This window comes from Crassostrea angulata, chromosome 2, assembly GCF_025612915.1.
Source record: "Crassostrea angulata isolate pt1a10 chromosome 2, ASM2561291v2, whole genome shotgun sequence".
Lineage (NCBI taxonomy): Eukaryota > Metazoa > Mollusca > Bivalvia > Ostreida > Ostreidae > Magallana > Magallana angulata.
Window position 1 is genome coordinate 22,982,002 of NC_069112.1, and position 15,756 is coordinate 22,997,757.

A 15,756-nucleotide genomic window follows, 5' to 3' on the forward strand; every position below is an offset into this window, starting at 1 on the left:
ACAAAAAAATTAAAGTGTGTAATAATTATTAGATAGACTACATTTTTGTCATTGACAGGGTAATTATGATCTTAAGAATTCTTTCAGATGTGACAACATAATTTAGAAGCTTAAAAGAAAAATCTTGATTTCACTCGCATTGATTTTTCTGTTACCTTGTGATATATCTAGAATTATTTTGGTTTTGTATGTTTAGTCTTACCATTATCAGAAACATAGACACACGGTGAAGAAAATGTTGCAAAGAACATCCTGTTTTCTCGTTTTTTTGTTGTCTGCGGTCAATGGGCAGCAACAGAGACAAATTCTGTATTCTAGACTGGTGGACGAGGTGACCGACTACTCTTTAGCTGAGCTATATGGGGCAGACGAGCATTTTTCCCATTGTGCAGAACTGTGTTTTGAGGACGACTACTGTATGGAGTTCCTTTACAGCGAAACAAGTAGAGATTGCATTGGACGTCATTATGTTCGAAAGAGAAACTACTCTTACAAGAAGGTTATCCCGCCTTCTACCCGAATGCTACACTTTAAAAGAGGTAAATTGTAATTAAGGTACATGGTAATTAAATACCATAAATCTGGAAGTCTTTGCAGTAGTCAAAGTTTTAGCAAATTTGTGCATGCTCTGCATTCGCATTTTCTTTCATAAAAACTAATCAACAATAGAAAAAAATGTAAATGAATTTTGCCAAAATCTTATCTCTACTCTTTCTTATATTAACAGGAGTCATTTTAAAACCCTGTTTATATTACTGCATGGGGAGAAGAGCTTAACAAACAATCGATATCTTTGATAAACCGACAGAATTATGTCCATCTTAAATCATTTTTTTTTTCTAAAATAGAAAGATTATTACTTTTAAACACGTTCAGACGTTTATTTTCACATTTATAAACCTATTAAAACAAAAAAAAATTTCAGGGGAGGGGGGGGGGGAGGGGTAAGTCAAAAGTCGGAAGTGTTCTGAAAGTTTTTGCTACCATCTCAAAATGGACATCAATCTATTTACAAAAGTAGTATCACCACAATCGTTAGGCTTGTTGGTTAAAATCAAAAACCGACCAACATGATCAAATTGATTTTCTTGTTGCAGTATTTCTAGAGGCGGCGGTAATGTACGATATCCGAAGGTTACCTAACATTGTGTTGACAATTTTTGTGACATTGAATATTTGAGTGCTATTCAATTTTAGGGCCGACGACAATTCGAAAAATTCAAAATGTGAAAATTAATCTAAAACTTGATAATTAAGATTCGAGAAAATTAATCAGTAAAAAAATCTAGATGTACGGCAATCCCTTTTTTTAAATAGGGATATTTGAGCAATACAATGATTTAAAAATTAATCATATTCACATTTCCGGTGTTATATAGTGCCTCTTCCCCATAGCCATCTTTCCCCCGGAAAAATGGCTATATAGCAGTTTTTCCCCCCGGAAAGATGACTATATAGCAGTTTTTCCCCCACGGAAAGCTGACTATATAGTGGGTTTTCCCCCTTTTTATAGCCAGATTACCCCCACGGAAAACCTACTATATAGTAGATGTTCCCCCTTTTTAACATTCCGGTCATTTTTATGGCGGACCTTTCGTGGCAATAATTTGCAATAACTGATATGATATTAATTTCTCATAATAAAGGATAATTGTGGCATTTATTAATACATAGAATAAAATACATGTTTTTTTCACCCCTGATATGAACAAAGACACGCGCCTTCATAACAGTCCTGTGTCATCACTATTTATTTTACCTTTTGTTTCACCTTTTTGGAACACCTTTAACACGGATTTCGGAATACCTCTAATCTTTTTCATCTAATCGATGCTTATCTACAGTTTTTGACTTCGACGTTATGACATTGACATTTTTCACAGAACACGTCAGAATGCAGTTTAGTGAAAATATGCCGGTTTGGAACTAATTATCCCATGTATTATCATATATGTATAAGCTCCTCCTAGGAAACTAACTGACCAATCTTGACTTAATTTTGTAGAGGAAGGGAATAAAAATAAATTAATACAGTTAGAATTGACGATCTTAAATATAACCGTATATTTCTACTTCTAAATATCAAACGAGAATAAGGGTGCAATGATATGATGAGAAACTGAAATGTTTTACTTCGATTGATGGGGTTTTAAATCATGGGTAGGGGATATTATAATTGATTATGTATTAAAGGCATGTATAAAGTTAGTATTTACAATTTTGTTTTAAAGTCACGCATATTCATGTCTTTAAGCACATTTTTTACGAAACGCTAGGTTTTATGATGTAAACATTTTATTTAAAAATGTAACTTTATAACCAGAACAAAGTCGGTATCTTTGCTGGTTACTTTGGAAAATGTGAAGTGGAGCCTGAACTAACCTTATGTATATATTATCATTCACTGCGTGCTAATTTTCCGCTTTTTATTTTGCAACGTGGTTTATACATATACAATTTTGAAAACGATGCCAGATTAAAAAAAAAGATATACGATTCACATACCTAAAAATCTTATCATACTATTTATTTCATATTTTTGCAATAAAGATTTACTTGTATACCATATCATTTCTTTGAACAATGAAAAAGGGTAATCAAAAATTAAAACTAACACATTTTTTGTGATGAGCTGACTTATTTTTTTTAAATATAAGCTTGTTTTTCTAATCAATATGAAGTATAAAAAAAAAGCCGTATATCAAGTGCACTTTTGTTGGCCATTTATTTTTGCTTTTCGGTTGCTACTTTTATGAATAAAGATTGATTTATTTAGCTATTTATTATATTATTAGTTATCTTATGAATTGATTAAATGTTTTGAAGAATAATGAATTTACCTGCGTACCTTTTTTATTATTTTTGCTCGTAAATTGAAATAGAAAAGCAGAATTAAACGTAATTTTTAACCATTTTGATGAGGAAATATATGAGTGAGTGTGTATTTTCAAATGATGTTTTTACTTTTAAATGACCGTAAAAATATGGTGATGTTGTCATCTATAGTTTTTGAGATCCATGGCCCTAACACACCATTCATTATAATTGGATTTTAAATATCTGGCTCAGAAACATCAAGGGCCCCTACCCTGGAGGCTAAAATTTTCAGGGTCATATACTAGTGCTATACCACTACCACTGAGAAAATATGGTTAAGTGGTCATCTCTAGAATTTGAGATTCGGGCCCCCACTTATAGAACACTATTCAATCATTATAATGGGGTATTAAACATCGGGCCCTGAAACATCGAGGGCCCCTACCCTGAGGGCTCAAATTTTCAGAGTCATCTACAGGTGGTAAACCACTGCCACTGTGATGGTGATGTGGTTATCTTTAGTTTATGAGATATGGAACCCTAAAGAATATGCATTATATTCATTATAATAGGATTTTAAACATCGGGCTCTGAAACATCGAAAACAAAATTTGTCTAAAACAGAGGTTTAGCCTGCATAAAACTTGCACAAACAGATAGACGGGGTGATAGATTTATTAAAAAATTCTCAAAACATTTTTCACTTACAAATTCAGAACACAGAATTATGCATAGAAGTGTATATCTAAAAAAAACCAAGTACTTTTTTCAATTGATTACTTAAATCAATTAAGTTCTACGTATAATTCCATTACACACATGTTAAATTTTCGGCATTGTCTATAAAATAATAAATCTGCAAAACGAAACTTGTTTTGTTTTGAACATATTTTATTGAATAAACAAAAGGATCAGAAACAAGTTCTAACAACTTACAAGTTCCTCTCCTTAAATATAACAATAGTTGTCATGCATATGAATATAGAACAAAAGAATATAATATTGATATACACAAAGAAATATTATTTAAATCTCAAGGATTCGTCTATAAACTTTTGTAAAGAAGCAAAAATGCTTTTGTTGATATGTAAAGGAAGGTTATTGTTGCCATATAAAAGTAAATCAGTATCAATATTGACTAAATCTAACATAAACAATTGATCAAACATGTTGTTTCTCGCTCTAGAGTATTTTTTACAAGAAAAAAAAGAAATGATACACATCTTCTGTTTTACCACATAAACACAACGGATTATTTATAATATTACGTTTACAAAGAAACTTAACCTGTACAGATGAATGCAGATATACATGTACAACCTGGGTGAATAGAAACATTGATTTTCCTTACTGGGTTTCCATAAATATTTTTTTATAAAATCTGAACCAAAAACGTGAGAGAGAAACCCTCCTTTGGGGGAAAAGCTACCATATAGTAGCTCCCCCCCCCCCACCAGGGGGAAAGGCTACTATATAGTAGGTTTTTCAAGAGGAGAAGCTACCATGGGGGAAAAACTGCTATACAACACCGGTTCAATTTGTATAAATTTATCAATCAATATATATCTAAAATGCGTAAATTAATATTATAGTCGATTAAAACTTTACAAAAATGAAACAGCAAATTTTAATACATGTGATGGTTACCATGGTTACTCTGCTTCTTAAACTCTGACGTCAGTCCGTGTATTTCGTTTTTCTAATGTAGCTTTAGCTTAAATTGGTCAAGAAATAATCTACGCAGAAAGCAGCAATGTTTCTACAGACATCAATTAACGATGTCATGATTATTTTTTTAGCATCTTGAATTAAACTTGACATTTAAAAAGCGTAACAAGGCATCAATGACTCTTTTTTGAAAACAATGAGTGTATAGCAACACTGTGAACGCTTAGTATGAAAATATCAACGGGTTTAAAAGTTCATGAAGTAAAAATGTTTTTATTATTATACATATGTTACACGGCTTCATGGGCAATACATTTTCCCGGAGGTGACATGAAAGCCCTGGGGTGTTATTTCGTCAGATGCTGAAGTCACAGAGATACAAATACTCCGGTGCTGTCGTCCGAGAAGACAAGCAGTATATGTTATATAACATTTTTCTATGAACGTATTTTCCTCATTGACAATTGATTTATTTTATTAATGCATCTTTGAATTTGTTAGTTCAGTGTTTTGTAAAATTTCGATCGGTGCTTTCAATTAGTATATTTTTTTTTTCAAATGAAACAACTCAAGTAAAATTCCTCGGAATAGCAGACGCTGTTCAGACATTCTCTGTTTTTCCTGAAGAACTATTTACGCTTGCTAAGCGTAATTTCGAACCTGGCGTAATTAATATGCAGTATTATTGTTTACAAAGGTGATATAATAGTTTAGGGAGAGCAGTCTTATTTCCTGTAAAATATAAGTTTTTTTCCGGAAGTGCAGAACAACTATTTCAGGTGTGATTCATCAATTTTCAGGGCATAGTAATAAAATTAACTTATTTGTGACATAACGAAAAGACTTATTCGAAAATGTCATATTACAAAATATTTATGTTAAATTACTATATCTTACCCCTTGTTAAATTGTATAAAAAGCATTGGCTAACAGCAGTCACGCAGAGACCATGTATATTCCATACTTAGTCAATGCACAGTACTACTCCCAATATGTAGTATGACGTCATTCTTAAAATATTATGACGTGAGGTTACGTACCCATTTGTTATAAAATGTTATTATTTTTTTATTTTTATATTCATTATTTGCCATTTATACAAAGGCAGACGGTACGATATGATTGTTACATGGTTTGTAGCCGACCTAACATGGTTTATACGTGGTCAGTAAATTCCATGTGGGGCGAGAGCGGATAAACAACACAAATTCCACTTAAGTAAACAGCATATGTAAATGCCATTTTTTGTGGTCCTCTAAATTGACAGTCACGTGTCACTTGATATTGGTATTATTTTCCCGAATAAATTTCATAAACTAATTTTAATACCAGTGCATATCCTTATTTGATTTAAAAATTTCAATAATAATGAAATGATAAATAAATCATAATATTTAGTAGAAAATCGCTGCAGTTTTGTATAGAGTTCCTCTGGTATTAGAATAAACATCAAAGAAATAAGCTCTTGTTGAAACTTGTATGTCCTTCGATTAATATTATACGTATTTATGAATTCATTGTATGAATTTCTTCAAAGCATCGGCACTTTTTAATAATTGAAACATTATCTTTATTCAAAATGTGATAATGATCTTATCTTTAATAAACGAGTTTAGATACTAGTAGCCTCCAATGTCAAACACATCGAACTTGTACATTAAACACGTTACGGAGAAAAATAGCACACATTCTTAAAAAATTATATCCTGTATCAATACAAGCATACCGAATATAATTCAATGGCACGGTACTTTTTGAAGATATTGTTTCGTTTATTGATAAAATGCAATCTCTCATGTTAAAAAAAAATGATTGATCTGCCTCTCTCTACACATCGCATGGGTCAAGATTTACACATGAATATGACATCACATCGACAAGTAATCTTTCAGTTGCTTATAATAACGCTGTTGGACTTATTTGACTACAAAATTGCACGCATAGGTAACGTTTAATGTAGTTTAATATATTTGTAAAGATAACCGCGAATTACTCTATTTTTTTTTTTAGCATTTTTTGATCACTTGTTGTCTAGCGTGATGTCACATTACCCGTACTTTTTGCTCGGCTCGACCACAAAGCAGACGTTAAAAGTGTTGCAGTGGTGCGATATTCTTTTGAGGACTTTTAGGTCGTGATTGGGATTTCCTTCTAGTCATGGAGTTATGAAATACAATGACAATACGTTAACAGTGCTGTGATTATCTTAGGACGACTGTTAGTTCGTAATTTAGATTTATGTCCATTATGGAGTTTGTTTAAGCAGCAATCAATGCCTTACAGGATCTACCAAATTCAGCGTACGTGACGCATTACAGTAATGGGTTCAAAGATTTAAATTTTGTATTTTAAGCCGCGAAAATACTTTATGAGGATGTAATTTTCATTTTACTATTTGAGTCGAATGCTTTTGAGATGTCCTACAACACACATTAAAAATCAAAAACCCCTCCTATACCAACAAATATGGCTGAAACTCTATTTGTTTTATTTAGCCTCAACTGTTGGATCGACATGACTGTAAGGTATAAAAGTATATCACACCCTTATTATCTGAGACTTAAGATATACATCGTTAAAACATAATCTAATCAGGCGAGTGATCGGAGTTTACACCAAGAATGCTATCAATTTTTTTTTTCGTAACAATCGGTACAAATACGTATTCTAACTCTCCATTTATACTGAAATATAATGCGAGTACTCTGTGACGTCAGACATGTTTTTTGTTGCTATGTTTACATTCCTCGACAGAAAATCAAACAATTGAACCGTGTATTAAAGTGTATTATCTTTCTTGTTTTTTTTATATATAAATCGTTTACGAGGATTGTCCCAACAGAGCGTAGACAAGTGGCTTTATGCAAATAATGGAAGACATTGGTAGAAGAAACTTGTGCCACAAGTGGTTCAAATAACTTGCATTCAAATTATGTTTTGAAATCAAATGTTGTTTTTGGATTTAATGAATGAATTGAAAGCATGCTAGATCATGAATTCGACATGCGGCTAAATGTCAAAAATGAAAAGTTAAGATCAACATAATGAAATGAAAATTGGGAAGAAAAGTGCTTTCTGTCTGAAATTCAAATAAAAAATGCATTTAAATAACCTAAGAATGTGTTGACAATAACAAAACGTATAAAGATTTTACAGCGTGTTTTGCTACCTATTGAATTGTGTGTAATGAATTACGACTAGAGCGTTTTAGGCGACGCAACGGTAACTAATGAAATTTCATGGCGCAATCTGAGTGATCCAAGTCAATATCGCAGTTTTATTATTACAGAATTAAACTGGATAATGCATTCTGGGCACTTGTATTACTATGGAGGAAAAGAACATAAACTCAAATGGCGAAAGGCAAAGGTAACGTATGAATATTGTCAACATAACAGGATAGATTTATGTTCTTCATTCATTCGAATGTTAACGTAAAAGTATAAAACTTTGATAAAAGTGCTACACGTATATCTTATTGAATTTCCGTTCAGTTAACATCATTTATCTATCTAACGATATGTAAAGAGTATTTCTTAAACGCAAATCTTATAATGTCTGCATAAGGTGATATATACTGTGGAATCATTTAAATTCGTGGGGACCAATTTTCGTGGATTTTGACTTTTTTGCTTATTCGTGGGGATGTGAATTCATGGATGCGTCGGTTACTGTTTCAGCAACAAAGATAACTCTTTCTAGAATTGTTTTCGTTGAGGATTTAAATTCGTGGGGGAGGGCTACCCACGAATACAACGAAAATTGAGCCACCACGAATTCTAATGATCTCACAGTAATACAACTGTAACAGAGATACTGTAAAACGAGAAAATTGGGGGTATACGTATTCAAGCGCAAACCCAAGTGCTGAAATATTGGCGCGATTTATTTTAGCGCACATACACATTTCAATAGAAAATATTCTTTATGTCTTTAATTTAATCGTGCACAGATCCTGCATTAAAAAAGACATTAATAAAATGAATATATATTGAAAATCATTGACACAGATTTAATCTTAGCACTGGGGGGGAATTGTGTCAAAGGTGTAAACCATTGTAGCACGCCATAGTTTCTGCGTGTCTTAATAAAGAAAATATCCTTACTATACACGAAAGTTTCTATTGACAAATCAATAAAAATAGTTAAAAGTTATAAAAATATGTAAGATGTCATATTTTGTTCATTTAAGACGACCTTTAATTTAAATTCGAAGAAAAAAATTCCATAAATATCATGATCAAATAGGTTTTTTTTTTACTGATAGGCAGGGTAATATTTTCTATTAAACATTTATTCTATTCACTTGTACTTTATAGTTGCTATGCAAGAAACTAGGTGCACACTTGGTGGAAATTGAAAGCAAAGAAGAATCTGATTGGCTAGCGTCTGAATTTATCATGAGAGGTTTGTTGCAACACACTTTGTAAATTTCACAGAGATTTTGAAAAATATATTTGGACAAATTCAACACGCTTTGAAAATATATCTTTAAAATTAGTTGACAGATTATCTGTACACTATACATTGAGAATAGGGGGGGGGGGGCACCCAAAGATATAGTCGAACTATTAGTAAGTTTGATTGATTACAAGAAAAACAGTCGACCCTTCTTCCCACACATATTACATTTAACAAGCGTGTCCAAACGCAAATAGTATAAATACAGATAAATTCGAAATTTAAGAAAGTGATATTAAAACAAAAACCTGCAAAAACTACAATTTTACTCTTAGTATGTTTCAAACTTTGCACGTTTCTAAACATAAACATTAACCCACATTTTATTTTCAGACCAAATACATAAATAAATCGTGTAACTGTAATAGCAAAAGAGTTGCATTGTATAGTCTTTTAAGCACTATCATATACAAAATAAGCAATAGGGCATATCTATTTTCATTGATAATAAAGATATAAAAACAAAATACAACACCTTATAGATTATGCTATCATATTTGTTCAAAAGGTTATTATATTAACGCCAATTGTAATACCTGAATAGGATAAAACATTATCTCCATAAATTAAACCATTTTTTTGCTTATAGCATAGACCAATGTTTTGAATTTTAAAAAATCGTTCTTTAATAAATAAAAACATGATGCATATATATTTGCAAGCTAAAATAAAGCTCAAAGAACATACGCTTGCTGAGCGATGCTGTTCATTTCTATCTTGTTAATTAAAATACCTCAAGTGGTTTTAATTGTGTAAACTCTATATCTACACTAGCTTATATGGGAACTCTTATCAAGAAACTGACCATCAAATTATCTAGCAATCCTATTTTTTTGGTTGTGTTTACATACTATTATACTTAAGCTAAGTTAGGTTAAAATAATTTGTGTCTTATCTAAAATTGTTCAAAATATAAATTATTTTGACAAAAACCTGCAAATTTAGTTTTACAAGGTACAGTACCGATCAGACCCAACCTAACACCAGAATAAACCCCAACTAAACCCCGGCTTTACTTTCTGGGTTTACTTTGGGTTTACTTTTTGAAAATTTGGGTCCACTTGGGGTTTACTTTGGGCTTACTCGGGGTTTACTTTGGGTTTACTCGAGAATTGCCTTTGGAGTCAACTATACGCACTGAAGTGTGAAACAGACCTGTATTTTATCTTATCATCCTACTGCCTGTAATTCCTACCCCTTGTATATTCCTAATACACATGTAGCGTCTGCTTTCAGGGTATTCTTCTGATCGGGGTTTACTCTCTGTGTCCACTCTGGGTTTACTTAGGGTTTACTCTGGGTTTACTCTGGGTCTACTCTAGTAAACCTAGAGTAAACCCAGAAAGTAAACCCAGGGTTTAGTTGTGGTGTACTTTCTGTTAGGTTGGGTCTGATCGGTACTGTAGTTAATATCAAATATATCAGCGCGTAGATAAAAAAAGAAAGTGCATTTAGTTGGTCCCAATTTTAAATACACTGTTGTCCCATGTCATTAAACGTGTTACCTTTGTTTTGCATAAATAAAATACAGTTGGTTTAATTTCAGACGATTGTTCTCCTGACATGTACGAGACATGTACAGCTTGGATAGGAGGACACGATCGTTCCACTGAGGGCCATTACATGTGGGTCCATTCGAACACGTCTCTTGAGTTTACTAACTGGAATCCATCCGAATCAAGCTTTGGTAATTGGAGTGACTGCATTGATATTTTACGTAATGGAAAATGGAACGACAGACACTGCTGGTTTTTAAATTCGTTTATTTGTGAGAGAAATAGTGTTCACATTTAGATCATTATCCGTATAGGACCACTCAAAATTTTCGATTGGCTTAACTGGCTGGTATCAAGGTAAACTCAGCATAGATTTCTTTTCGGCCTCCAACTGCATGGGCCTGTTTTCAGAAATCAGATGCAAGAATCTTATTTGGGCCTTTTATTTGTGAAAAATTATCTGAATATTAATACTCTCCATGCTTATTTTTTACTTTCACAAAAAAATATTGATTTTTGAAAATTCCTTTTGAAGATCAGTTGAAAAAAAAACCTGCATGTTCACTGAAAGGTGACCTAGCGTTCAGTTCAACTTGATTACTTTTTGTCTGCAATCCACCTTTTCAAACCTTTCAGTTAACATTTAGTTGACTGAATGACACAGGTCCATCCTATGTTACTGTCCGTTGTTTTTATGCATATCTCTGTAAATAATACACATGGCTTGATTTCATATTTTCAATGTTCAGAGTTTGGTGTTTTCTATAACGTCAGTTTATACGCACGACACTTAGTTATTATTGTATGTTTTATTTTATGTGCCGCGATTTTTAGATTCTTGTCTGAATGCTCGTAATCTATGGTTTACGCGATTTTTAGATTCTTGTCTGAATGCTCGTAATCCATGGTGTAATTCATTTTGATAATTGCCTACCTTTTTCATGACCTAAACCAAATTGTCAGGTACGTGTACCTGTAAATATACTCTAAGCTGTGCTTATTGATAAAATTGTGCATAAATTGTGGTTACATTTTGCCATGTGTTCGACCTATGGTGCGCCATTTCAATCATATTATGTTATTTATTAAATGTTGAATAATGATTTCTCTCGAATGTTAAGTGATTTGAAAAACTGAAGTCAGATGTACGGATTATTATGTTATGGTAACAAAAACCTAATTTGGTTTCTCTTCATTAAATGTAGCTTTTTAGCAGCATGCTCGCACGCATACTTTGAATGACCTCACACATCAGTGAACAAGCCTGACGTGTATGATGGTTACCTATCTGTTGAAATAGACTTTCAAACGGACCTGCGAGTTCTTATTCAGGCGAAATATCTGTATTTTCGTTCAATCGAGTATTTATTCGTAAATGTCATTAGAGAAAGAAAGATTTAGTGAGATTGTCTGTACATCGAGTTAGTAAATTATGAAAGCTTGAACTGCCTATGACACTGGAGTTCAATTTGTAAGGGACTACTCAAATGCGACAATGTATTTTCTTAAGCTGGCCTGTAAGAATAATGGTTAATCCCATAATATAGTGTAACGTATTCACTTTGATGTTGAATAATAAATACCGTTTTTAAAATTTCCAAATTTTATTAAGTCCGAAAATCAGTATTTCACATTACATACAAAAGTACAGCTCAATTTAACAAAGGTCGGAAATAGAAGAACACACAATTTTCACTCACACGCTTTTCATCTTTGACAACTCCGCCTACTCTCACCTTAACCAGCCAATAGAAATAATTAAAAAGTTTCAAATAAATTTGCATCAGCAAGCAGAATTTTACAATGCTCACATATGGAAGACAGAAAACCGTAATTTTAACCATGAATAAATCAAAGAAACGTATTTCTCAGATCTGACTGTTAATTTTACAATAATTAAAGAATAATGACATTGGTACCAAGATTCAGGGAAGGGGAATGTCAAGATAAAATTACATGTACTAACGTATGTTTAAATTAGGGGACTGAAGGTTATGATTGCTGTCTTACTTGAAATTTAAATATTGTCTCTCCGAAGATATTTCTGCAGCAAATGTGCACGACATTTAATGATCAAATTACTGTAATACTGACGGGAGTTGATTTTATCGATTATTATTTATTTTAAAATCAACGATATGCAATTTTGTATGCATGGCAAGTAAATTCCTATAAGTATTTGAATTACGCACATTTTTTATAATATGAATTCTCCTACAGGAAATTCGTGAAAATCCAATATAAATCATGTTGTGTAATATTCTAAGAATTAGTCCATCAAACTGAGTATCAGTAATCGAAATAGTTATGAGAAATTGTATGGATCCAAGCAAAATTGAACTCTAGTCTCGTTCAACCAGACTCTCAGCTGTATCCGTTAATCTACGACAAGCAAGAGAGACTCTCTGCTTGCCGGAGATTTACGGAAACAGCCGAGCGTCTGGTTGAACGAGACTTTATTGAACTCTGGCGTATGAATACATAAAATGTACGACTTCAAAAAATATCTAAATTGTTCGTACCATTTAAAATCTGACTATTTACAAGGTATCTATAAATTTGTTTCCTTGAAAACCAATGCTTAAGAACTCATTACTTCGAATTTATTGATTAGAACTAAATGTTGTCAGCGGTGTTGATTTGTGCTTCGGTCCAAACACTGTTTCACTTTCGGTTTGCCTGAGTAACTGCATAGAAATTGATTAAAATTAACTCCCAAAAATTCACATACACGTGAAAGAAATGCAATTTATATCGATAAAAGGGAAAATATTCAAGATATGTTCATTGACATAATATCAGTTTTACATCGAAAAAATCCACAAGAACGAAAACAGATTTCTTACGAAAATGTTTTTATTTGTTTTGATTCGGGAACTTCCATCTCTATTGCAATGTAAAAGCCTGTTAGACTGTTTTAGGCGTGTATAAAAAACCTGACAAGCTAGAGGGGCGTTTCAACGGCGAAATCTTGGGATTTTATTATACGATTAAATAAACATTGCTTGCACCCAAAGGTATTAATAAATGTAGAATGATTTAAGAAATTGTGCGGCAAAAATGTATTGGGACAGACTATAAAAATGCATATAAGTAATGAACAGATTTTTAAGAATTTAGGGGAAAGGATTATTTCATATATTTCACACTGTTTTATCATTTGTTTCCTTAGTATATTCTTTCATTTACACCCACGATCATGAAAAATTGATTAATCCATGTAACAAATGGGTATTAATATGACATAATTGATGCAAAAATTGTAGATTGAAGAGATTATTGTGAAATAATCCTAAATTACTCTATTCTCCGAGCTGTAGAAATAATATTATCAAACTAAAGTGATTGTGTGAATATTATCAAATCTGTTGAATTGAAAAATAAAATATGTTACTTACACAATATGTTATACAATATTAAAGAACATCCTTAACTGGTTTACCTCTAAGCGTAATTTCAGGTACGAAAACCAAACCCAAGAACATGTTCTGTTTTGAAACGACACTCTACGTTTCAAATTTTTATACAAAATCTAAATTTTATAGAAAGTCTACGGGGATTTTGCATTGCATTGCAACAGACAATGAAAAGTACCTTGCTGAAAACGTGGAAAAATTGTGCGATGTGTCCCGAGTATTTCCGAATGTAGATGGAATATGCGACGAATTATAAATATCTGTGAGAAATTCCTTTTCGTTAATTCCTATGGGTAAAAAAGATTAAATGTCAAAGAAGAAATGTTGATTGTTTTTCCCCTTACATCGATTTCACTTCTATTTCACTGACAGGTTTAACACATTCCATTTTAACTTGATCCATTCCATCTGAGCACATGCTTTGTCTATAGTTGTTAATTACCTAGAAAACAACTGAAAACAATGCAATTTTTTTGTATTTATTTCCAATTGATAAATACAAAAAAAAAGCAAGCATGGTCTGATAACCCATGGATTCTTAAGGGAAACTATCAGCTCTCCCTAATCAGTGCCAGATTATGGTTCAAGAATTTTTGTAACAACTGCTTGTTAAAAATACGGTGTTCATGACGCCGTTAACTTGAGAAACTTTTCCAAAGCCATGATATGATATTCACCCCAAAATATTACAGATACCCGGCAGGTAGTTTCCCTGTCTCGAGCTCAATTGGGTCTTGGACACTCGTCAGAATTACTCTAGACGTATATTTTATCGACGCCAAACTGCAAATTTTATCATGACCAACTAATGTACATCAGTTATTTGTTAATTGTTAAATAATATATTAAAGATTGTATATAGTGAAATACTTGCCTACATTTAAAATATTCTTTATTTCAGTTATGTATCTATTAAATACTCGGCGTAAATGCACTTTTTAAAGTAAACAAAGAAAAAATGTAATTAATGCTTATAACGCCATTCTGCAGATTTTACCATGGCCAACTAATGTACATCAGTTATTTGTTAATTGTAATATAATATGTTAAAGAATGTATATAATGAAATATTTGTCAACAGTTAATAAATTATTTGTTTCAGTTATGTTTTTATTAAATACTCGTCATAAATGCACGTTTTAAAGTTATTATTAAAGCATGAAAATTGAAAAAATGAAATTAATGCTTATTATTTTTTTTTTAAAACAACTTCTCGATTATGAGGTCAAGCGTTGGTCTGTGAATGTTGAGTTTTATAAACCAACTTTCACTCTGAAAATACTAAATGTTAGACTTTAGAAAACCATCTTTAAAAGGATTTAATCCAATCAATGAGTGAATCAAATTATAAACCCACGACATGTTTGGTGTGCATAATAAGTCAATCAAGTGTGTAATTATTAAGCTGTGTACGTGCCGAGCGCAGATAGTTAAATGAGGTATGTAATGATCTCTGTATTTTGTATTGATATATGTTAATTTTCTTGAATATTTAATCACAGCACCCCTATAAAACACAATATTAATTACAAAATTGACAAACATGATCTCTAATATTCGTTTGATTTGGACTAGCTAGGAATTTTGAAAATTATTTTTCTTACGATTTGGCTGTTTTTGTCCTCGGAGAATTGCATGATTCTTCGTATTTTTAAAAAACTGCATCATAAATGAAAAACCAGAAATTAAGCTTGCATATCAGTATAGTATCAACTAGTTATACAAATGTACTAAACAAAATAAATATTTTGACATTTTTTTAAGGCATTATCAAGACTTATCGGAAAAACCAGCGTTTAAAAAACGTCAACCATGTCGGCATCTGAGGAAAATAACATTTCTTAATTCAAACTTTCAATTTTCAACCCTTGTCAATATTCTTTGTTACACAAGTAAAC

At 32.0% G+C, this 15,756-nt stretch overlaps 1 protein-coding gene across 1 annotated transcript; it reads left to right on the forward strand.

Moving 5' to 3' along the window:
- Nucleotides 1–235: 235 nt before the first annotated feature.
- On the forward strand, nucleotides 236–13,860 carry LOC128174037 (P-selectin-like). The gene is made up of 4 exons (XM_052839682.1): nucleotides 236–539; nucleotides 7,775–7,854; nucleotides 8,805–8,892; nucleotides 10,493–13,860. Exons 1-4 carry the CDS (start codon nucleotides 236–238, stop codon nucleotides 10,738–10,740), a joined length of 720 nt encoding a protein of 239 aa, XP_052695642.1. The 3' UTR covers nucleotides 10,741–13,860.
- The last annotated feature ends 1,896 nt before the right edge of the window (nucleotides 13,861–15,756 follow it).